The sequence below is a fragment of the Tiliqua scincoides genome, chromosome 1 (genome assembly GCF_035046505.1).
Source record: "Tiliqua scincoides isolate rTilSci1 chromosome 1, rTilSci1.hap2, whole genome shotgun sequence".
NCBI lineage: Eukaryota > Metazoa > Chordata > Lepidosauria > Squamata > Scincidae > Tiliqua > Tiliqua scincoides.
In genome coordinates this window covers 122062150-122087799 of record NC_089821.1, presented here as the reverse complement: position 1 = coordinate 122087799, position 25650 = coordinate 122062150, and the positions used below count along the sequence as shown (strand labels likewise).

At 41.0% G+C, this 25650-nt stretch overlaps 2 protein-coding genes across 4 annotated transcripts in view; both read left to right on the top strand.

Annotated features, from left to right (window-relative positions):
• HYCC2 (hyccin PI4KA lipid kinase complex subunit 2) overlaps window positions 1–14001 on the top strand; it is a 70878-nt gene extending 56877 nt beyond the window's left edge. For 2 of the 3 annotated variants that reach the window (XM_066620269.1, XM_066620183.1), the window contains 2 exons: window positions 575–835; window positions 6235–14001. In XM_066620269.1, the coding sequence (XP_066476366.1) occupies window positions 575–835; window positions 6235–6836 (863 nt within the window). In that variant the 3' untranslated portion in view covers window positions 6837–14001. The remainder of the gene's footprint in view (window positions 1–574; window positions 836–6234) is intronic. The other variant, XM_066620355.1, reaches the window with a different exon arrangement.
• A 3759-nt stretch (window positions 14002–17760) lies between these two features.
• Window positions 17761–25650, top strand: part of ORC2 (origin recognition complex subunit 2) — a 33511-nt gene continuing 25621 nt past the window's right edge. The window contains exon 1 of the mRNA XM_066619781.1: window positions 17761–17843. The gene's annotated coding sequence lies outside the window, so the exon portion shown is untranslated. The remainder of the gene's footprint in view (window positions 17844–25650) is intronic.

Below are 25650 nucleotides of genomic sequence, written 5' to 3'. Positions count from 1 at the left end.
GCATTGTGCTAACTTGTGGAACTTTTTATTTTCTTTCTGATTAGCAGCTCCCTAATTAATACTTGGGTCTGAAATTGTTTTAAAGTTGGACTTATCCAACTTGGAATAAGGAATGCAAGCATAAAGATGGTGATTTTTTAAATTTCTGTATGAAATTAACCAATTTGTTCTGTATGAGAGGTTAAGACTCTTACTGTATGTGATATTACATTTGAGTGGGAAAGCAAAAATTCAGAACTTCCAAAAATCAACTCTTCTCTTCCCTTGTCTTTGCCAGCATTTGAAATCTCTGGTTTTCATTCTCTTCTGGTTGTCTCTCCCTAAAACAAGTATTACCATTTTGCAAATCCTTAGTCATATGTGTCCTTCCCATTGATATGTTGTATGCTGGTCTGTTGTATACAGTATAGCACAACTACCTCTTTATATGGTGTTTACCTGGCTGTTTGCCTAGCAAAGTGCAGATGCCATTCCTGTGTGTTCCATGTACGTGTAAACCTTCATTTCCCTGCCTGGGTTGGAATGTTTAGAAAAAGAGTAGAAAAGCACTAAAATATTATATGTTGAATCCCAGATGGCTTTGACTTCTCAAGTGATGCTGACTTGAGCATTCCCGGATCCCCGATCCTACACGGCTCCACAGACCTAGGGATCAAACGCAAGCAAGAGGGGGACGTACTGGTGCTCAGGATCCCTGAGCATGGCTCACCGGAGCCCAACTTGGCAGCAGCCACAACAGAGGGTAGGACAGAGATGAGGAGGCAGAAGTCAGTAAGGCAGTTGCTGGAGGAGGATCCTGGCTCCTTATTCCTAAGCCGAACTCCTTTCTGTTCTAGTATGTGTTTCCGCTATCCCAAGGTGTTGTTTCTTCTGTTTTGAAATACACATGCACCCTCTTTACGCCTAGCACCAAATATAGAACTACCTTTCATAATCTTGTGGGTCCTGAGCCCTCTATGCGACAATTTGCTTGGCATGACTAACATAAGGCACAGAGCCATACCCGATAACTTTGGAATTGCTTGGAAACACCTTGCACTACGCATGTAAATATTTAGAATAAGAGAATGTTAAGATTATTTTGGAAAACTGGAATTCTTTTAGAGGATATAAAAGTTTTACAGAGATTTAAGTCAACAAGAGAATATTGGCAAAATTATTTTTTAAATTCAAAAGTGTATTTTTTGTCAAGCATTTTTCACTTATTATTTTGCTGAATTGCCAATTAACTGAAATGTTTCACCACCTGCTCTTGAGACTACAATCCAATTGTAGTCATATTCCAGTTCTTATGAGATTGTCTCTCAAACCAGGCTTTCCTAGTAGATGCAGCCCGAACTGGGGGGGGGGGGGGGTAATGTTCATACAACCTTTTACAGTGGTATTCTTCAGAATTTAGTTATTTTTCTTTAGAAGATTTATTAACTTGTTCTCTTTACTAAGAGCTGCTCTCTTTATGCAGTGCATGCAATCAGCCTATGGTTCCCTTGGTACTGGTGGAGGGTGCTTCATTGGCCATAAAATTCAATGGAACTATTCCTTGCTATCCCTCAGATCTTCTTAATCTGTTCCTGTAATCTCTTTGTCTATCAGTGCAGTTTTTTGGCACTGTTGATGACAAGTCATAACTTGTTTGCCAAAGTACTTGCAAAATGTGTACTGTACAAGCTTCACAATTGTTCTGAGAAATGTGGATATCCACAGTCCTTCTAAAAAACATTCTGTTATACACAAACCCATCATGTATAATCAAGATGTTCCATAGTGTCAGGAGAGTTGAGACTTCAGGCATAAATGACAAATGATAATGAAAGCATTAAGCAGTGTTAGAATTAGCAGTAAATTTAAGCATGCTTGATAAAGAGCCCCAACCCCAACTTTTCTTTGTTTGTCCCAAGTGGTCTTATTTTGTTGTACTAACTAAACATTGCATGTGCATGATCAGGAAGATGCCAAGAAGTCCTCACACTTGCTGAGAATCTTTTTTTGAAAAATGGTTGCAAAGGATGTAGTACCACCTTTCTTAACACTTGTTGTTTTTAAAATGTTGTGCCATGTGACTCTTTTGGAGTGTGGCTCACCCCATCATGGATTCTGGACAAATGAAGTGAAGAATACTGAAGCATAGTTCTGAACAGACTACTGAAGATTCAGACTGAGTAAACCTGTTAATCAGTGATTATCTGGGATGAAAAGAGATTGGTGTTTGCTTGGGTTTGATCAACAATTCCCAGATTTGTAATATGTCTAACTTTGGTGATTAAACTGAAGGCACTGGTATTTGTAAAAATAAAATACATTTAATAGACTTTACATAACATACCAATGAGACAGAATGAGGTGATATTTCTTGGCTATGCCAATTCCTAATATTCTCCATTTTCCAGGCTTCTGATTATGAATAATGAACAACTTTGTTATGCAGTACTTTGTATTAGTTTACAAAAAATTCTGCAAATTAGCAAAATGTGGATTAGTAATTTCTGACAAAAGAAGGATGTGTGCTTATTAAAAAGACTGTAGTGATACTCTTCTCACAGTAGGTAGTGGTGGCAGTTTTGTGTGTATATAGTAAGTAGTTGTTGAACAAAAAGATGAAAGCTGCTGTGGGTACGGAATAAAAAATTAAAAAATATTTAAGTGGAACAAAAATTCAGCTGATATGTGGTTTTGCTTTTTGTGTTTAGCATTATGATAAAAGTTTTGTTGCCTTCAGGCAGTGATTCCCAAATGCTTTGGGAGCCGCTGTAAGTCATTGAGGAAGAGAGGGGAATACAGCAAAGCGATGGGGATGATTGTGCCTCTGCTGGGGCTTTCAGGGGCATTTTTACACTTACCTGAACTTGCGTGGCCTCTGGGGAGTGCGGGGAGCTCCCAAGCCTCGTAAAATCTAAAAATAAATATTGTGACCCACTTCCGGTTTCTGATCGTGAAACTGGAAGTGGGTCGCAATCTTTATTTTTAGATTTTAGGAGGCTTGGGGAGCCTTGTGTGGATGTCCGCAGGGCTCCCCACCATCCCAAAGCTAGTGGGAACTCACATAAGTATAAAAATGCCTCTGAAAGCCCTGGCAGCTGTCTGATTGTCCCAATCACCTAGCTGCATTCCCCCTCCCCTCCCCTTAAAGGGACACAGAAAAAGCATCACTTGCGGGGGTGTTACAACACCCCAGTTTGAGAATATCTGCCTTTAAGGTGCCGAATGCCCAATCCTATCCAACTTTGCAGTGCTGCTGCAACTGTGCCAACAGGCTGTGTGCTGAATTTTGTGGTGGGAGGCAAGCTCTCAAGGACCTCCTCAAGGAAAGGGATTGTTTGTCCCCTTACCTCTGGGCTGCTTTGAGGCTGCTGTGATGCTGGAAAGTTGGATAGGATTGGGCCCTAAATTTGTTATGATTTCTCCAAGAGAAGTTATTTCTCTAGCTGATATGTTTTGAGGACAGAGATGGAGTAGGTGGGTAGATGCTAGACTGTAAACCAAACTCTGCATTTAATATCCAAATTAGAGAAACAAATTGCTCAGAAACCTCACTGGGTGTGCCTGGAATCTAGCTTGAAGCACACTACCTTGCATGTTGCCCATTCCATTTCTTTCACTCTCAAGCACTGCTAAGCTGCCTGGACCTCTGCATGGTGGTAGCATCCTGAAAGCTCACACTGAACCTCTCCGACTCCTCTCTGTTGAATGGATTCTATACAGCATTATTTTCTCAACTATTGTTTTAGGTCTGTCTTCTGCATTTTCATATGTTTTATCTTTGAGTACTTTGCAAAAGTACCATGAGATTTAAGGTGTCTGTGGGGAGAAGGATTGAGAGAGGTGGTGTTGGTGGCAGCAGCAGCGGCTGTTGCTGCTGCTCAGTTAAATGCACTTGTTGTCTAGCTTTGCATGATGGTCTAACGGAATGTAAATATTGCATCTGATGACAGGTTGCTTTTGCTTTCAGGGTAATCTGTTCTAGGTGTGTGTTGAACTGCATCTCTCTCTCTCTCTCTCTCTCTCTCTCTCGAAGAATACCATGTGCAAACTAGTATTTTTAAAGGGTCTCCTTGGAGATTTTGGGAACCATTGCATGAAAATATAAGCTACATGTTATTTCTAAAGCACTCTTTTGGACTTGCAGGCCAGTGTTAATATTTATTTATAATGTTAAAGTGAACAAATACAGTTGATTTAGAAAATTTCTTTTCATTACATAGTATGTTTTCCTCTCCCCATGGGGTATTGAGTTTCACTCTAGATCAGTGGTCTCCAAACTGGAGACTGCTGTGTTCAGGGGAAAAACCCTCCCCATCCTGACCAGCACTTACCGTTCTGCTGCAGTGCTGCTTATTTTTCAACTCAATTGCTTCACAGGGTCACTATTGCACCTATTCCTCAGTGTCCCAGCAAGCTGTGCAGCAGGATGTCTGGGCAGATGCAACTGCCTGGAGCATCTCTGTGCAGTAATTGAGTTGAAAAACAAGTGGTGCTGCGATGGAACGATAAGTGCTGCTCATGGGGGGGGGAGGCTTTTTCCAAATCCTGGAGAGCACTACTCTAGATTTTAAAATCCACAATGTTGTAATCTTTCAGAGGGGATGGAGAGAAGAAATGAAAAGCAAAATACATTGAATTGGAAATTATGTGACAAAAGAGACAAGCATTGTGTGATCATGGAAGTGAGCTGAATTAGGACAGTGAATTCCCAGTACAAGTGTATCTGCGGGGCATCCATTCCATTCCAATTCCAAGTACAACTGTATATACCTCCGTAACTGTGGGGCATCGATTCTGGGGACTCCCACGCATAGGAAAACTGTGGGTATAGGGAACCCTGTCTCTGCAGCCCTTGCCTCCCACATTGTTTAATGGCTTATTAGAGCAAAAATGTTCTTGCTTTAAACCGCTGTAAGCATATAAGCTTATTGTGACAAGCAAGTTACCTCCAGGTAGCCTAAGCACATGAAAAGACTAGATCAAGGTTATCTAGTAGAAATTAACCCTGCAACCTCTGTAAAGGAAGAGCATTTTAACTGGGCTAAGTATTTAAATAATAATGTACATGTGACCTCCCCCCCCCCAATTATTCATGGGTAATTGAAACCACAGATACCGGATCCATGGATACAGGGCCTACCTATAATACGTTGGAACACATAATAGTAGGTTGACACAATTCCAGTTGTCAGAAGTGCAGTATGTGCTATAGATGGTTGCTTCACATAATGCAATGGCATAGGAATGCTCCTAGAACAGTGGTTCTCAAACTTTTTACCATCAGGACCCACTTTTTAAAATTACACTCTGTTGGGAACCACCTACGTTTACCATACTTCAAAAAAGGAAGATGTCTAAAGAAATAATATTTTTTTATTTATAAGTAATAATCAGAAAAGACCCTCAAACATTCATCTCCCTATATTTACACATACTTGCAAACTGCAGGAGTTCAGATCCTTGCAGGGCAATTAGCAGCTATATTATCTGATTTTTAAAAAGCCTCAGGGTTTGAGGCAATTAGTTATTTGATCTTTCCATCATCCTTTAGTGACCCACCAAAAATCAGGTCCTGACCCACCAGTAGGTCCTGACCCCCTACTGTGTTTGGGAAACACTGTCCTAGAAGATCTAGTTCTCCTGTTATGCCCATAGGTAGTGAGGATGCTGAAATTATTTATTTATGCTGCTAATCCACACAATGACTTGAACCACTGAAAGCCACTCACGTGGATTATCCTAAGTGCACTGAGTTTCGTGCTTGTGCTGCATGTTTCCAGTAGCTATGGAGCTCATGTAGAAATCACCCATACAATTTGGGCAATCTGTGTAATGAAGTCTTAACTTTTTAGAAGTGGATCTTGTGACTCTTACCGCACTGAAGTATTTCCATTATTTCTAGAGTAGTATGCTTAGATATACTCGAGACATATATTGCCATAATTTATCTTGTTTTTATTGTGTTCCTAGAAGTTTAATACCATATGGCTAGTAGGTGATGAGTAGATTTAAGCTTACTTCCATTTTCTGTAAAGCAATTGCTTTTATTAAATATATTTGATTTGGGAGCATTGCCAGAAAAGTTATTTTTAGAAACAAAATGAAAATGCTGCAACCCAAAGATACTTCTATTCAGGCTAACAAAACAGTGTGCTAGTTTTTAACATTAAATGTTTGAAAATATTTCAAGATTAACCCCAGTAACCTATGCCAAGTATGTTTATTTTCTAAGTCTGATTTGTTTTGGGTTTTTAGATGCTGAGGGTATCAATGGAAGAGAAGGATCTGTGAACCTTAATGATGCTGATGAAGGATTTTCATCTGGAGCATCCCTGAGCAGTCAGCCGGTTGGGGCCAAACCTCCTTCATCCACATCCCAGAGGGGCAGTTTTAGAAAAGGAGCAAGTGGACGTTCAACCAAGGATAAAGAAATTGCTCTGGCTACCAAATCCAGCGAGAGCCCTCGAGAGCCTGCCCGTAAACAGTACCTGCACCAGTCAATTGACCTCAGTACAGATGCAATTGAACTGACTCCTACCAAGAAACACCTGAGCCTGCCTGCTGGGCAGGTGGTGCCAAAAGCCAATAGTGTGAGCCTGATCCGAACTGCCAGTGCTTCTTCCAGTAAATCATTTGACTATGTGAATGGCAGTCAAGCAGGTTCTAGTGTTGGTATTGGTGGCGATGGTGTTACTAACTTAGCAGCTGGCAACACCAATAGATTTTCAACCATTAGTCTACAGGAGGACCGCTTGGGCCAAGTTGGAAATGGTAAAGATGTCCTCTCACCAGGAGCTCCTCTGACCAAGCAGTCCCGATCCCCCAGTTTCAATATGCAACTGATATCCCAGGTTTAGCTTTGTTGTCCTTCCTGTACTTGCCTCTCTACCCGTTTCTTCCTTGAGCGACAACAGCGACCGTCATCCTATAGTGTGAAAATTCTGGCTTTTGTGATCTTGTTCAATTCATTTTAGATATCTTACTATATTTTGTACTGAAACAGCAATAAAACCTCATGTTCCACTTCCTCTACTTCCCCATTCCCGTAAATATGGTTGTGAAGCAGTATAAAATGTATTTTATGCCTTTTCCATGCCTTCCTTTCTCCTTGGGTGATGTGCAATCCATTGTAGGCTGATCAGTCCCATTTCAACACTGTGAGTCTTGAGAAGATCAGAGGAAATGGTGAATGTGATCCCTATGAAAATGAAGCTTTTGGCTTTTCAGAGAAATCGAAACGGGTTAGTTTTCTCAACCAACAGTTCTGCAAAGACTACTGAATTGTGAATTTTTGTCTCTTGGAACCAGGAGTGCCTCAGAGATTCTAGTAGGACTTCAAGACCTCTGAGTTAGTGCAATCAATTCTGATGGAGGGGAATACTGTCTTTGCTCCTGGTGGCTGTCGAAATGCACTTTGTCATTAAAATGAGAGTAGTCCTCCTTTTCTACCATCCATTCTCTTACCCTCTCCCCAACTGTTCATAGCTGAAACATGTGTTACCAAGTTGTTGCCCCCTCAGAGTGGGCTGTAAGTAGACAGTGTGGGTTACAATGCACTTTTAATGGCGTTGTAGCCATATTTCTTGTTACATGTCTTCCCCCCTCCAGGACACAGGGTTGTTTTGCTAATACGCTAGGACTTTGAGAAGGAAATTATGTTTAAAATAATTGAAGTGGAAAAGGGGCACATTGACTTTCCCAAAAATTCCTACTTGGTACTGCTGCTTTTAAATGAAAAGTTATTTTTGTAAGCTGGTGATCTTTGAAATGACCATGAGCAGGTTAAGTGTGTGAACTCTTTGGGCCGCTTACTGTGGTGTGATTGGATTTGGTCATATTATAGACTTGGAAATCTGCAGTAAAGATGATATGCCAGGGACAGAGGTAATGATTGCTGGAAACACTAAGGCGTCAGTGTTTCCTTTAAAATCATTGCTCAAACAGTGGGCTGTGTTTGGCAGTCTTCTCGTTCTGAAGGCTGACAATTCACTGCCATCTTTTGATTAGTCCATTGCACTTAGCTAGTGTGAGGATGGGCAGAGAAGAGATTATCTTCCTCCCCTCCCTTTGTAATCTGGGAATTCATGCCTTTGAATCTAATTTTTGAATGCCTGTGACTGATGTGGGGACAGTATTTGCCATCTGAGCTGTAGATCATTGCTTTAAACTGCATTTCTTATTCTAATGGATGAGAGAATACATCATGTCTTTGTTGAACTTGTATACATAAGAAGCAAAAGAGTGTTTGACCTTTTTATATGTTGCTATGTGTTGACCTGGAATTTTTCAGGTTATTAGTCTATGAAACAGTTGGAAGTTATATTTTTCCCCCTCTAGCATGTTGGATCCATTATATCAGGGAGGAAAGAGGAGTAGAAACGGAATAAGTTAAGACAGTGACATTCAGAACTATAATGTGCCATTACTCAATAATAATGAAAACTATTAATATGTAATTGACAACTTCCAGTTCTTTGGCTTTTTTTTCCTGCTTGTCCATCTCAATTTGAAATTGGACTTCTTCAAAGAATCAGCCAACTTAATAATTACATCTAGAGAGTAATACTGAATAGAATATATCATTAGTTTTCTAGGCCTCTCTCTGGCTGTGACAACACCAAGGTATATACTTCAGAAAATGCTTGGATCTTATTGAATGGAGAAGGGGGGCGGCACTCTTCCTGTCTATTTTTCTAGAGTACTGGTAGGATCCATTCTTAATCCAGCAATCATGTTTCTACAGAAACATTTACTAATTCTCTTAATAGTAGAATCATGGCTGGGATCCACTGGTTTGTATTAGTAGTTCTTCAAGCCCAACAGGTATTTGGGCTTGTATTTCTTAAACAGCAATCAACCATGCCATATCAAACCACTTTTGAACCTAAAAACTTCCAAAAGCAGATTGTGATATGGAGGGCATGGGAGAGATGTTCAAAGAAAAAGCTTTTTAAAAACAAACACCCATCACCCTTGGCTTGCCCAAGATAGTAAAGTAGCTTTGAATTCTGGCCTGTGCGTTTTTCACAGAACCAAAAAAGGAATCTTAAACTAAAGAATTAACAGCCATGACTATCAAAGGTATTAAGGACCAAATTTGCTGCTTTGTACTTGTTCTTTTTGAAAGGCTTGGCAGTCAGATGATCAGACTAGTTTCAAAAGACTGTGCCAGCATATTTCTGATGTGTAGCTGTTGCGTGTTCACCATATTGCAGAAATGCTAATAATAGATGATACCCTTGTTATCATATTTGAAATTGGTTTTTGTTTTTATGATTAATCTTAGGGGGTGGATTTATAGCTTATCCAAACCAAAACATGTTGTGCGTCCTTACAACTCTTCAAAATTATGTGTTCTACTGTGTTTGTTTGAGTGAGGCAAAGATAGTTCAGATAAGGGTGCTCAAACCATTGGTTAGCAGTTTGGATCTTTTGTTATGTAGTACAACTTCCTTATTTAGTTCTCCTATTTTAGTGCCTTTTGATTAATTTTAAAATTAATCTGTTACAAATATGTTTCTCTGATTCACATTATCTTTGTATACTCTTTACACAGCATTCAGATTCTGTTCCTTTTTAATATGCACCTTTTCCTCATACTACGAACTCAAAGTGATATGTTCTTTTATAGTCTCAGTAACAGATGAATCTACATTTTCCAGGTATCTCATATACTAATATTAAGCAGTCAATTTAACAGGTCATGTTGATGCTGATCCAGCATTTGTAGACAAGTCAAGTTGTCCCAAAATTGTGTTGGAACTCAATATTGATGCTTAATAGATATTACAACTTCACTGGGTTCTTAAACATTTCCTCAGTCACTTAATTCCCTTTTCCTTTTCATTTATATCTACACTAAGTTGAACATTAACTATAGGTAGCTTTAAACCAGTGTTTGAAACCCAGGTTAGAAATAGATTACCAACACTGGTTTTACATTAACTAAGGTTAGTATTCAACTTGGTATAGACACAATGCTTAAGCTTAACTAGACTACATTCTGAATATGAGGGCATTTGAGACTTAGAAGAGGGAGCATGCAAGCCAAAGGGATGCTCTTCATCTCTTAATCATGGTTAAGAGATTGGGAAAGTTACTTTAACACAGCTACTCAGCTTTTTATAAAATGGAAAATGGCATTGAATTGACATTAAAAGGCCACCCTAGGCAAATTGAAGGGTCAAACACTAGAGAAGCTGTTTGTCAAAAAACTGCGAACTACATTAAAAACCCTTTACATCAAGTTGTTATGCCATCAATTCTGTTATGAAGTGATGACAGTAGTGATAGTATTTGTTTCAGGAGCAGCATACAAGAGAAGAATGAAATATTTATACATCTCATGTGTACCTGCTGAAGAATATCAGTGAAGTTGTGTTGAAAATGCAAGCTTTGTATCAGATTTTGCAGAAAAAAGATCTAAAATGAACAAGGGTGGGTAAAAATCTGATCTGATGCAGAATCTTCATGTGCATTCCTCTGGAGAAAGAATATTATGTCTTAATTGGGCATATATGTAAATGTCTCATAAATAATATACTGCCATTCAATGTGCCCTTGACTTTATATGTGAGGAGGAGGTGTGAGAATATAGTTGCAAGTCAGTCAACAGATTCTCACCAAGCCTTTTAATGATGGTAGTTTTATAGGGGAGATCTTTCATTTGCAGACAATGGTGTGAAAGGAAATGGCTAGATTCTTTCAGAAGCAGATTAATCAATATGTTGACTATGAATACTTTGTACCTCATTGTACTTTACAAATGAGCAAGCTAGGGCAGCTCTTTGCTTCAGTTTTTTTAAAAACTTGTCAGTGTGAAACTATGCATGGTTCCATACTGTAAGGAAACATTCATCATCATTACAGTGAGTGTGTATCACTTAAATATTTGTAGGAATTGCAAATATAATAGTGTCTGATACATAAATCAGACATCTCATGTCTAGTCTCCTGTTCCTCTTCCCAGAATTAAAATAGGTAAGTTCATGTGCTCTGAATATTAGAGCAGTGAAAACAGTTACATTTTCAAACTATTTCATTTGCACTATTTTGTGAACATAGAATGGGTGGGCAGATTTTTTTTTCATATATGCATAGTATACTTGTCATGTGTGACAATCGGTTGCCTCAATTGTTTGTATGCTATATGTAAATAGAATAATATGCTATTGTAAGCTAGATTTATTCCTAAATAGCAAAGCTTCAGCACCTTTCTTGCTTAAAAAAATTATGGTTTACACTTTCAATTTTAATAATCAGTATTTACCTCTCTGGAAAATGATTTAAGATGTTGACTCTAAATCATAATTTTGAAAGGAATAACTTTTGGACAGGTGGTGGTACCCTAAGACCATGGTTAACAGTGATTATTTTTTTCCTTTTGAATACACCAATTTCAATTTAATATGTTAAATATTTCCAGAAATCACATTATTAAATCAATAGTAGTATTTTTTTTATTTAAGAGGTCTCAAACACTGAAAAAAGTTGAGCCTAACAAAATGCATTTTGGAGAAAATTATAGTCTTAGTGTTGCATACTCAGAGATTTGAATAGGAAATGTTCCTTTAAATTTGCTTTAGTACTCAGTCTGTAAATTAAATAAACCATCAGGTTTATATGATGAAATTCAATCATTGCCAAAGACACATTAACTTGTTACATTGCCTAATATTAAATGCATTACCTATATTGTGTTTTGGGGAACTAGGAGATATTATTTATGCAAAAACTCTCCATTGGTAAATTCCTGTCTTTATTAAATTCTTTTTCATTCGCGTCTATAAAAAACAAAATTAACTTTCTCTAGATTAATTTACAAGTTAATCTAAGAAATTGAGGTTTATTGCCTCATATAAATTAATAAGTGCTTAGCAGCATTCTAGAATTCATTAAATCTAGCACTTCTATCCCATATTTTTAGTGCATTTTAAGTATGCTCAAACGTTTCTGAACTTTTGCCACTTATTTTGAATATTGACTAACTCTGAAGTTCTAGCTTATTCAGAATGTGAAACTTGTTTCTTTTTAAAGTCCTGTCATTTAAATTTCTGTTGTTGGTTGGGTACCAAAGATTACTTAATTTCACATAAGTGCTTATGATGATATCCCCTTGACTTCAATTAGTGACTCTTTCTTTGAAAAACTGATACATCTCCATGCCATACTGCAAACCGCTTTTGAATCTCTCTGCAGTGCTAAAAGCAGTTTGCCATGTGACATTGAGAGGCAGCTGTTTAAGTGTGGGGGGGGGAGTTTTAAACCCCCTTCAACTCATAGAAGCATTCTATGCTTTTTGAACCATAGGCGATAGTTATAATTTCATGTGGTGTTATGTGTGTGTGTACACCAAGTAATTTAGTGTGTGTACACCAAGTAATTTGAATGATCAATGTTGTGCCCTAAACTGTGTAAAGATATTTAACTAGGTTTGGTAGAATAGAACATACACATCAAATTTGAAGCATCCCAGAATTTTTGCAAATCTATGTATGAATGTTCATTTAGCCATGTTCAGCATCTGTAACATCGAAGTGAAAGTTCTTTTTTTAAGTGTTTGTTTCTTGTGACCCAATTCCTCCTCAGATTGCAAGGTAGAGAGATTTTAGTGATTACAACAAAACTTCTGTATATTTTGACATCCTTTATTTTAAAAGCTAACTTCAAAAATTGTCTTTTGTGCTAAATACTGAAGTATTGCTTATAATTAGATCACATGTCTGTACTGGATATATAATTTAACAGTCTTTGGAGTTTTTAATTCAAATGGGACCAAGATTCTTTTCTAGCACTAAAAATGACTTTTAACAGGCAAGACTCTCATCTATCCTAACAAAAATCCAGAACCTTATCCTACAACAGGACATGAAATTAGCAGGGGGAGGGGTACTGATTTCCCCTAACCACATAATTTTCATCTCTTTCACTTGACATGTTTAGAATATATGTGACTAGAGTGTATATGACTTCTAAAATATAAGTTCAGATTTAGTAATAATTCTTGATAACCGTGTAGGTGCAGAATATTCATGGGTGTTTGAGGGTATGTGTGTTTATCTTCCTTTCAAAAATGAATACTTTTTACAGTGCTCTTATCATTATTATAGGAATTGTGGAAAGGGCATTAGTAAGTGGTTATGCTTTGCAAGTGTTCTGGTTTTATAAATTGTAAAGGAGCTTCTTAACTGGGAAGATAACTTTTCATGTAACAATCACAAAGGTAGGTTTATGATTTGTTAACTGCTTAATTTAGACATCTTAAAATTACTCATTTGGGTCTGAGTAGGTTTTTACATTTGTTACAGATTGTGAAAATGCTATAGGAAATATTTGTATTATTGTCACCCGCTTTACAATTGCATCTTTTGATTCTTATTGTCTTGCAGGAATGGCAGTTTAGTCTGATAGTAGCTCTAGGGTTGGAAAGATATTTTCTCCCCTTATTTGCTCTCATAACAAGGGTTTACTTTGAATTAAGATTTTTGAAGGATTTTTACTGTTTTGGCATTATGAATCTGCTTTACCTCGTTCACAAAAGAAGCATAGGCAGCAAATTACCCCACTTACTGTAAACAAAACTTGTTTGGCAAAAGAACTTGAATTATATTAATATCCCACCAGCATGAATTTGCATGTTGGTATAGACACTCGGAACGCTCAGGATTTGGTTCTGGTGAAAGGCTAATCAAAACATGCATGTCATAAATTCAGTCTTCACAGTGTTGGGTTGTCTAATCTGGAACCTGTGGGAAGAAACTTGTTAACAAAGTTCAGATGACATGTTTGAAAATCATTATATTGGTGCATGTAAGCCATTATTTTAACTGTCTTACTGAACCTGGTTAATGCTGTTGACTGTTGTTGAAATGTGAAATGTAGTTAACCATTGACTTTGTAAATATCTCAGAGATAAAGAGAATATTTTAAATCATTGTAAATACAGATGTATAAAATTGAAGCAAATCTGCAATGCAGAAAATATATATATAAATATATATATAAAGATGTTTAAATAAATATTGTGCTGTTTCTGGAAAAGTATTCACTGACATTTCTTTTGTTTCCCTATATACACTTTTACATCCTTCAACGGCAAGTGGTTTCTGATAAAACAAACTTTATGTAGGTTTTTCAAAGGGTAATTCAGAAAGATTCCTGTTTTTTGCATTTAAACACATCAGTCATAACTGGGAGAATACAATGAAAGAAGTAATATCTTTGTTTAATCTCTGGCTGCTCTTGGCATAGCACACACAATGACATTTGCATGTTAAACATTGCAGATTGTATATAATTATGCACACTGTTATCCACAGACAAGTGGGGATTGCATGTTTTAATATCCCTTGCCAAATTAAAAATGCCTGGTTTATGGGCAGTTAGCATGCCAGAGAGAAACATACAATCCTCCTGAAGATTATGTTGGAAGCTGTTGTAAAACTGCTAATCCAAAATTAGCTTTATTTGAATGTGTGTGTGCTGTTGTTGTTTTTTAAATTCTGAGATGGAGAGAATTCACAGCCCAGTCCTGAGCTGCCTAGGGAGTGGGGGTGTGGCGGTGCTAAAAATGGCTGCTGCTGCATCCTGCATGCCCCAGGCAGCTGCCACCAGCTCCTCGGGAGAAGGGGACTTTACTTTTACTTTACTTTCTGATTACAGTAGCCCCACTGTGGGGCTATTCAGTTCACCACCAACCAAAAGGTTGGCAGTGCATCAAGTGTCTCCTTGTCAGGCAGTGAGCCCGATGCTGAGGCTTCAGATCCTGTGGAGCTTTCCACCAGTCCTACCTCCCTCCCCCCAGAATGCCTTCTCTCCACTCTGTCCCTGCCTCCCTGGCACGCCTCCTCCCTGCCTCCCCCCACGCCTCCATTTACCTCTCTGCTGCTCAGCTGCCTGTGTGACTACCGAGCAGTGGAGCTCAGGCACCCGCCCGGTGCTACGGCCCGCAAACGTGCCTTTTGGCTCAGGATTGGGCTCTTAGTCTGTACAATTATATTTCAATTTTATTTTTTAAGACATCAGAAATTTAAATAGTCTCAGAAGTAAAAGGAATATTGGTTTTTGGCCTGTGGCTATAATGGTGATTCCTTCCCAACCCAAGCCTGTTAACATTTCACCTTCTTGAAAACAGAAGGAACATAGATATGTAACAATATATTACATGGATATAAGGCAACAAGCATGGATATATGATCCAGAAGGGTTAGATTTCATTAGCAGAGCAACATTATCAATGGGAACAATTGAGAAATTTAAGATATAGTCTCAACTGATCCTAATTACATCCTGCTAGAGGGCATTCACTCAACTAGAAGTGTAACTTTGCTGTCTTCAGCTTGTGTTAGAGAGAGGAATGGCCTTCTACATTTGATTCTGCTTAGCTGTTTTTAAGCGAACAATGATCATTATACAATACCACCCAAGCTGCACCATTCCTTGTGCAACACAAGATTCTCTGAAGTTTTCACTCATTTATTTGTAAGCCACGTTCACTGAAAAATGTCGTATCTGAAAAACCTTTTTTTGTAGTGGCCAATTTTGCTCAATCATTGAGACCCCAGGGCCTTTTCAGTTGTCATCTACCCATTTTTCTATGTAATATACTACTGAGAAGATCCACCATTATTAACCTGGTGTTGCTTATCCACCAGATGTTTCCAACAATAAAGCAACTAAGATTTTTTTGTGTGGTAATATCTAATGCCCTAAAGTGGGGTTGGCACACTCATACAATCTACCATATACATCACTCAGGCCAATGAGATGAGAGAAAATGGTGATGATGCCACCAGTCACTCTCCTATACTGGTGGATCATTCTAATGCCATACACTATAGATTTCAAATGCAATTGTATCTGTTCAGTGCATTACTGATGTATTTTCAGATTTTCACTGTAGATTTTTGTGTCATACAACAATTACATAAATATTGGTTCAAATCCAATTAGATAAATTTGATTTTGATCTAAGTGACGTTGTTGGTTTACATAACACTGTGAAAATGACCATTCAAAATGAACAGAGTTCAAAAGAATACCCTCTACTTTCACCCCCACCAAAGATGAACAAAATTAGAACTGAAGGCTGCAAGCATGTGTGATTCCATGAACTGCTGTTATAAACTATTATTTTCATGCATGCTGCAAACATGAATTTCAGGTATAGTATTTGGGGGAAGAGCTGTTCTCTTGTGGTTAAGGTCAAGAAGTATCATAATTTAAAGCAGCTATTTCCAACCGTTGTGCCATGCCACACTGGTGTGCCATGAAGGGTCCGCAGGTATGCCGTGGAAGTTTGGGGGAGGGTCATTTTTTAGTAGGGCCAATGGGGATGTGAGCCCCCCACCAGCAGCATGGTGTGCCTTATCAATTGTTAAAAAACTGATGGTGTGCCTTGACAATTTTAGCGCCCTGTAGTGTGCTGTGAAACGAAAGGTTGAAAATCACTGATTTAAAGGTTGTAATTTGCTTGATTTTAGTTGCTTGTACTTTTTTCCAGCTGTGAGCCACCTTTTGCAAATTTTGTTTGGAGGCAGATTATAAAAGAAAACAAACTTCTAACAAGTGTGTACTCTTAGCTCTCACATAGTACTGTGCTTGCATGGGTACTAAATGGCCAGAGGAAAAGGCTCCTTCCTTGTGGCTTCAGCAACTATATAGGTAAAACAAGACTTTTACAGGCTCGATCTGCCAAAACATGTAATGTGAAAAGCCCTGTAGGTACACAACTGTCTAAACCAGTGTTTTCTTAACCAATGGTACGGATACCACTGGTGGTACTTGTGGTGGTATATGGAGGTGCAAATGTACCTCTGTACACCTGCTGCCCAGCAGCGAGACCAGCAACACTGCAAATCAAACAGTGGTACGAAGCTTGGCCCACTGGGCATTCCTACAGAGCATGCTTTTCCATACTTGACCCTACCCTTGACCCTCTTACTGGTGTTTGTTACATCACAGCTGGCCACCCACCCCACAAGTAACTGGCAATGACATCATCATCCGTTACTTCCAATAGGTGGGCTACGCAAAGTGGTATGGCAGAGGACAAACGGTGGTCTAAAAGGTGCTAGGTGCTGCTGTCAAGACCAAAGCAAATTCTTTTGCCCAGAAGGGGAAAAGGCGGACCAAGTGTACAGAATGAGTGCTGTGTAAGTGGCAAGGAGCCTGGATCCGGTGGTGGATGCAAGGGGGGGGGGCTATGAGTGCATGGCCCCCCACACTTGCGCCAGCAGTGAAGGGTTCCTGCCTGGATGGGGAACAAAATCAGGCACCAAGGGAAGGCCCACTGGGCAGGGCACTGGTGAGATAGGCTAGAAAGGGAGGCCAAGTCTGCCTGGCAGCTACATCTGGGCTCCAAGCCTGGGCAGGAGCTCAGGTGTTACCTGCCCAGCAAGCCTCAGCCACGGAGGCGAGTTCAACCTGGAGCCCAGGTCTACCTGCCTGGAAGAGGCGGCTCCAGAGGGCAGCTGGAATGAGAGCCTGGGCCTACCTGCCAGGCCCGGGTTCTACGCCCCTGGTTGACCTGCGCTCTGGAGTTAAGGAGGTGCTCATGGCCCCGCCCCCAACCACTGGCTCCGCCCCTGCCTGGACGGTGCTGAGGTCTGGCTGGGCTGCCCGCAAAGGCTGCTGGAGGGAGCCCTGCGGGGCCTCTGCCCAAGCAGTGCCCAGAACTCGCGCCGTCGGTGAAGCTCTTCAGGCGAGCGCAGGCAGGAGGGGAGGAGCCGCCGGGGAGGGGGCGGCGCGTGAGGGCGGATGCTGACGTCTCTCGAGGGGGAGGGCGCGCTGGGGGCTCTGACGGCCAGCGCTGGAAGCGAAGGGCCCTTCCGGCAGCTCCCGGAGGGGCTGTCGGTTCCCTCAGAGTAAGTAACGGTCGCCACGCGCGTGTGATTTGACCTGTCCGAACGCGGCAGGGCGGCCAGTTGTGCGCGTGCACGTGCGTGTGGGGGTCTGTGGGAGAGCGCGCGTTCCGTTAGGGCCGTTCGCTGGCCCTCCAACCACCTCAACGGAACGTGGTTGGGGGTTTCTTGAGGGGGGGCTCCCTCGTGGGTGTTTCTGGGAGCCTTCTCGTGCGTGGCACGAACGCTGGAAGGACTTGGTGGACCGCAGAAGAACTTGACCTGGGCTGGCAAGCGAGGCAGGCGACCCCCTTCTCCAGCCCAGTCTTTCCACCACTGGAGGCTGGCGAGGTCTGGAATTGGTGGGGCCAGTTTCTCTGGCTCCTGCAGCACTGCAGCAGTTGTACCAGGGACGTGTGGTGTGTGGGGAGGCAGGTGAGGCAGAGCCTCCCCACTGGAGACATGTGGTGTGTGGGGAGGCAGGTGAGGCAGAGCTTCCCTACTGGAGTCCTTTGAAAAGCGCTGCCGCCGTGTGAGGTACCCGAGCACCCACAACCCTCTAGCAGCCTTTGCGAGCAGCCCAGCCAGACCTGCCTCCCCACGCACCACATGTCTCCAGTGGGGAGGCTCTGCCTCACCTGCCTCCCCACACACCACATGTCCCTGATGTCCTGGTTTGTGTGTACAGTGCGCCTGTACAGGCTTCATATCAACATGTACACTTTTGGGTCACCACAATCCATGTCACACAAAAGCCCTTCACTGACACATCCTGCAGGGATGTGTTTTTCCATAGCATTAACCCACCATTCTAGGAAATGATGATTCCCAGTCACTTCTTGCATTACCCACACAAGCTCTGACACGTAGCCCTGGTGTGTTTACGTTTTTTGGAAATGGTTAGGCACCCTGAGGTTAATGAAATCATACCAGTGACTGAAGTACTTTGAGCACACAGAAACCTGTTCTCTATACCAGTTTCCATAGTACTTGTAGATGGTTTTCCCTGCTAAAGAAAATAAGAACATACAGGTACATCTCTGTACAGCAATTGATATGATCTTAGCTTTATGCAGATATTCCTTGAAGATGTAAACATGCAGCCTCCAACCTCCCCTCAGAGCTACCCCCTAAACCTCATAGGTCCAAGGTGGTTCCCAAACTGTTAGTTGGACCCACCAGTGGGTCGTGACCCAATTTTCGGTTGGTCCTGAAACTGGCAAGCTGATAGTTGACAAGGAAAATGCATTGAGGTCTATGGAAACTGAAATGGAGCAGCATGTGCATGTTTACTCAAGAGTAGGCATCCATGCCTCATTCCATTTCGAGGGGAACGCAACATCACCAGAATGAACCTAATCTGATGAACACAGGCCACAAAAAATTCTCCAGAAGGAAATCCCTCCCCAGGTTGACTAGGAAACTGTATTAAGCCTATGGGTAGCAAAACTGAGCCACATGTGTGCTTGAATATGCCTTGGCTCATATTGAAGGCCAGGTGAAGGGGAATGCAAGGCCACCAGAATGGTCCTAATCCGATGAACATGGAGCTCAACAAATACTCCAGAAGGTGCCCCCCTGTCGTAAACTTAGGGGGGTTTCGGGTGCTCAGAGTTATTGGTTCTCGAACCCTAAAGCCCTCAAGGCCCCTCTGCTTAGTAGTACTGCCACCACCCTGTATGTGCCAGTGCCTCAGTCCAGGAACACTGAGACCCTCTAGGCTTAACTCTATCCTTTGCAGGCACCGAACTCTTTCTCCAGTTAAAGCTTCAGTCCTCAAGTTACTAGACCTCAATGAGCACTTGGTAGCTTGCTGAACGGCTAGGCAGGATTCTGAACCTTTGTCCCCAACAGTCAATGAAACAACTTAGTAAAAGAGATTTTAGTTTATTAAGTACATAAGGTTACATAAAGTTACAGTAAGGCAGCAAATGCTAGAGGCATAAACATCTAGGAAACATATCAGCAATAAAATAATAAAGCTAGCTAGCTATCTCTATAAGTCCCTGTCTCACCTGGGTCAGCTTCCCTTGTAGATCTTTTAGCTCCAGGCTACCTATGAGGCCAGGTGCCCATGTTGGACAATGGAGCGCCAAGCGTGCAGGATGTTGCCCCCAAACTCTGTCCAAGAAGGAACCCGCACACCCCTTGGGGCGCTCATTATTATACTTCTTATGCTAATAGTGCTGAGGTTTCATACTTATTTAAACTGTCCAATCAGAAACTTTTGAGGACAAAACCTTCTTAAAGTTGGCCTGTTTGCTAGCCCTCCTAGTTCTTACCCCTCCCAACTGGAGATCCATAACTGCATTCCATTCCGCTTGATCAGGCGCCTCTCGTCTACTAAGGTGTTAAACATTGCAAGGGGTTGTAATTCTTGTTTGTTTATTCACATTCTTGCATCTGGGAACTGCTAGCCACTTCTTCGTTACTGACTTAGTTTGAAGTCAGACTTGTTTAAAGTAGAGACTTTAGGCTTCCTCTGCCTTACATGTACATATTCGTGACACCCCCCAATAGTAAAAATGATAAAAACAGATGTTTGAGCAGCTGGTAAAGTGAAACTTTTTTTAAAGCGAGGTAGGTCCTAGGCAGGACTATAGGTCCTGATAGAGTGTTTGTTTTAGAAGACAGGGTTCCAGTGTAAAAAGTTTAGATACAAGACTAACATAGATACACTAGCAGCCAGTCTTTTATAAAGAAATTTTGCCCAGTATTCTTTCTGATGGGGGAAATTTCTTTTTTTAATTAAATTTTTCCATACAATGTATCATTTTTCCGTTGGCAACCTGGCCAAGGCATTTAGTCTGTCCTGGATGATTGTACTTCTTAGAAAGGTTTTTATTCTCTTTAAAATAGTCAGGGATCTTTCTGCTTCTGCTGTTGTCACTGGAGTAGTTGTAAAGAATTTTACTGTCTCAGTAACTATATCCTATGGATTGTTGCTCAGGAAATACCTGTAGCACTTTGAAACTCTGGAGTTTTATATATTTATTTATTTATACAGGTATTTATATACTGCCTTTCTTTGGTCCTCAGATCTCTCCTCAGACTTTAATCCAAGGCGGTTTACATAGGCAGTCTGTTCTAACTCCCCCCCCCCAGGGATTTTTACAATTGAATAGTTCTAGTCTTTCATAGAACTCCTCCCTCCGGTTGGATTCCTTCCCGTTCTGGCCTCTCCCTGGCCCTTCGCCTCCCACACTCCACTTGACGGCAACTCTTCTCTGCCACCGAGGGTCAGCTCATCAGTATATCAGCGTGTCGTCAGTTCTCGGCTACTTCCAGTTGTTTCGAACTGGCAGCCTCAGATCTTCAGGCATACAGGGCGGCAGCTCTACCAACTGAGCCAGACCTCCTGCCCATATAGCATATGGGCTATGCTATATATGCCTCCATATAGCAGTGTCAATTCAGAATGGAGTCTTTCTTTAGCCAGCATAGGGTAAGATGACACTGTTATCATTGAATGCCAGTATTTGGAAAGGTTTGCTGCATTTTGCAAAGGAACACTGGGCATGAGTTTGCACTCACTAAGTGCATGGTAAATTAAAATCTTTCCCAGGAGTGTATAATGACACTGTCACATATTTCATATTTTAGTCTGGTAGGCATCATTTAGCTCCTGTTGACTGCTCAACTGCCCCAAAAGTTCCAGTTGTGTTGCACTGTCTGGTTGGCCTATAGTCCAGTATGCTGTCTCACTTTTTCATGTAAGTGTTTCAAGTCCAAACAGTTTCATTTCCAAAAAGAAAGTGCAGAAAACAAAATGATGAATTTTGAATGGAACAGCCACTTTTTTGTTTAATACCATGTGTTTGAGACTCTCCATGTGTGTCCAGTATAACTGTGTGTAATCTGTGTAGATCAGTCTGGTGAAGTCCCAATGTTTTGACCTGCAGCTTTCCCTAGTAGGTCACTCCTGAAAATGGAGGTAATTGCAGTTGATGCATAGTACTATATTTATGGCTCCTCTCCTAAAGAAACAAAACTGTTTTCAGTCCATTACTGCTCTCACTTAATTGTAGAAGCAACATCATGGGGAGGTTTCTTTCTTTTAAATTTAAAATATTTCTGTAACGCTTTTCCTATGCTCAATACAGTGTTTACGTTGCTTCACATGTTCACATGTGGAGTCTATTGTAACCTTTGCTCATGCTCATAGCTCAATATGTGCTATAAGCAGCCTCCATATTGGGGACTGTGTGAGGTAACAGTACAAATACAGTACTGAATGCAACCCTCCCAGAATCTCAGTGCAGAATAGGATAGCCAGCTCTGAAGTTATTTCTGGAGAAGTCCATCCCCATTCCCCAAACATTTTTTAACCAACACCAAACTATTAAGTTCTCCAGAATTGCTTTCAATAATTTCCTGAAGATTAATGCTGATTCCTGGAGATGTTCAAGCCAATCCTGGTGGGGTGGCAACCATAGGACTTAACTGTAAAAATGTGTACAGGTTGAGACTAATTATTCGCATGGGTTCCTTTCCAAGCACTCACATGGATTAAAAAAAAATAGCAAATCAATTTAAAAGTTTCTTTGCTCCAGTGATTGAAAAATAGCCTTGGTGACCTTTTGACTCTAAGATAAGAGTCATTAAGAAGACAATCCTTCAGCACTTCACTCAGCCCCTCCCTTCACCAATGCAAAATGATCCCTTTCTTTCACATGCTCAGGGGGAAGGGAGAGGTCCAAAGGAGAGAGAAGGATTGATGGATTGTTAGCCTGCTGCCCTCTCTCTCTCTCTCATTAAGGAGGCTGTTGTTAAAGGACTGTTCAGTTTTTAAAACTGATTTTAAAGGGATGCATTTTTCTCCTTCTCCAGGGATCAGCACATTCCTTCTCATTTGCAGGGGCCATTCGTGTTGTATAAAAAATCCGTGTATAAATAGGCTGGACCTGTACTTCAAGAACAATCGTGCATTTTATCTATAGGCTGGACCTGTACTTCAAGAACAATCATGCATTTTATCTATTAAGAAAAAATTCATGTTGAATACTTCAACTGTATCTAGATCACATAGGCCAGTCACTTCTCACAGTTTTACTACAGGGTTTTTGTGAGGTAAAAGGGAGTTGAGGGAATGACATGTCTGGTACTTGGAGCTCCTTGGAGAGAAGGGATTCAAATCTGAACATAATTCCTTGGTGCAGTGGTTCTCATACATTTAGCACCAGGATCCACTTTTTAGAATGAGAATCTGTTCGGGACCCAACAGAAGTGGGACCCAACATGATCGGAAGTGACATCATCAAGCAGGAATTTTTTAACAATCCTAGGCTGCAATCCTACCCACACTTACAAGTAAGTCCTGTTTACAATCATTGTTAAAAGAATATACATAGTAGCTTGTTAAAAAGCTTGTTAAAAGGTCCCCAAATGCAGTCACATACCAAGGGAGCATCGAGTCTAATATATTAAAAATAAAATATTGAAATGAATGGGGACCCACCTGAAATGGGCTTGTGACCCACCTAGTGGGTCCCGGCCCACAGTTTGAGAAACACTGCCTTAGCAGAAGAGAGGGAGGGGACACTGAAGAGAAATGTTAACATAAAAGCCTATTAAGCGAGGCCCATTTTTCTATACCAACTGTCTGTCACATAGGAACCAGACAGCCTGTTGCAAAGAGAAAAGAGAATCAGCTCTTTAAAATTGCACCTTTTCTTCCTAATGAGGTTAATGAAAGGGGTATCCAGTCAAAGTGAGTGAGACTTGCTTCCTAATAAATAGCCTTATAGTGCAAGCCTGTCTGTGCTTATTCTAGGGTAGGTCTTTTAGTAGAGCTTACCTTCAGGTATATGGTTGTAACCTTAACCCAGTTGTTCCCAAACTTTTTTTGACTGGTGGCTCCCTTAGTCTACTGGGCCATTGTCTGCAGGTCCCCATTAGGGCTATAGTCCTATATGGTGGGTTTTTCATGGCTCCCCAGGGAGCCACGGCTCACAGTTTGGAAACCACTGCCTTAACCCATCATGTTTACTTGAAATTAAGCCCTATTCCAGTGGGGCTTATTTTAATTTTTGTGTAATTTATGTAATTTTTGGATTTCAGTTTTATAGTATAATTATAAACCTGTTTACCTGGAAACTAATCCCACTGAGTTAAATGAGACTTACATTGTAGTGTCTAGAGGCTAATACTATCCATGTTTATTCAGAAGAAGTCTCTTGGGTGAGCTTGTGGAACTTATTTCCAATAAAGCTTGCATAGGCTTATACCCTTAAGCTGCAGCCTACGTGTACTTCTTTGGGAATAAGTTCTTTTGATTTTAATGGGGCTTCTTATTATTATTAACAGTATTTATATACCGCTTTTCAACAAAAGTTCACAAAGCTGTTTACAGAGAAAAATCAAATAAGTAATGGCTCCCTGTCCCAAAAGGGCTCACAATCTAAAAGATGCAAAACACCAGCAGGCAGCCACTAGAAAAGACACTGCTGGGGTGAGGAGCACCAGTTACTCTCCCCCTGCTAAATAAAAGAGGAGCACCCACTTGAAAAAATGCCTGTTACCCAATTAGCAGTTTCTTCAGAGTAAAGTTGCATGGGATTGGTCTTTTCGTTTTAGGGCATGACAGGAATCTTGTTTTATTTCTTCCTAAACCAATGACAGTTCAAAAGCAGAGTCCTATATGCTAGTTATAACATAACAGATGCTCCTGCAAATATTTCCTGCTGTTTAATTTAATGGCAAAGCAGAATGTTCATGTTAAAATAGTCAAAGTTTCAGCATCAATACACATTTTTGTGCCTTGTGCTTCTAGTTAGCTTTTACCATTTTGTGTAATGTGTAGTTTGACCATGAAATATTTCTTCAGCAGTAATGATCTTCAGTTCACCAACTCTTACATCTGTGCACAGGAGTGTTGGCAAGGACTATTAAGTCACATACAGGTCTCTGCAAAATGAACTGTGAGGTGGTGGTTGCTCTTAGATCCATCTGTTGACCTCAGAAAACCTGGAAAGCTCAGAGAGGACAGCAAAAGTGTCCAGCATCATACCCATAGTTTTTCCATGTTATAGATCAGGGGTGTCCAAACATTTTGGCAGGAGGGCCACATCATCTCTTTGACACTGTGTCGGGGGCTGGGAAAAAAAATTAGTTTACATTTAAAATTTGAATAAATTTACATAAATGAATTTATTAGAGATGGAACTTATATGAATGAACGAAGGTTATGCAGTAGCTCAAGGCCTATAAAAGACCTTGCACAAAGCAAGGCCAGCCTTTCCTTCGCTGCCACTGCTGCATCACAGACATGAAACAGCAAGTAGTGGAGGGAGCCCTCACCCCACAGATCAGGTGAGAGTTCGAACAGTCATCCTCATGCTGAGAGCAGTTGCATTGGGCCAGCACGGGCTCCAGCAAGTCTCCAGAAGACCAGAAGCTCATTGGAGACTGGGGGCTCCCCTAGGGCAGGATTGGGAGCCCCTGAGGGCTGCAAGTGGCCCCTGGGCCGGGGTTTGGGCACCCCTGTTACAGATGTTCAAGTTGTTTATAGTACAGATGGGGAATCCACTGCTAGTTTCAGTGCACATATCCTTTTTAGTGACCATCTAAAGCAGGGGTGCTCAATAGGTGGATCGTGATCTACCAGTAGATCGCGAGGCAAAATGAGTAGATCGCAGAGTGCCGACCCCCCCTTCAGGTGCCTCTGGGAGGAAACGCCGGGAGTAAGGCCCATTGTACTCAGTGGGGCTCAAGGTACACCAACATACATTGTACACATAAATGTTATATGTTATGATGGCGCGAACATTGTAAAAAAAACTCTGGTAGATCTCCGGGCCTTGCTGGGTTTCAAAGTAGCTCTCGAGCCAAA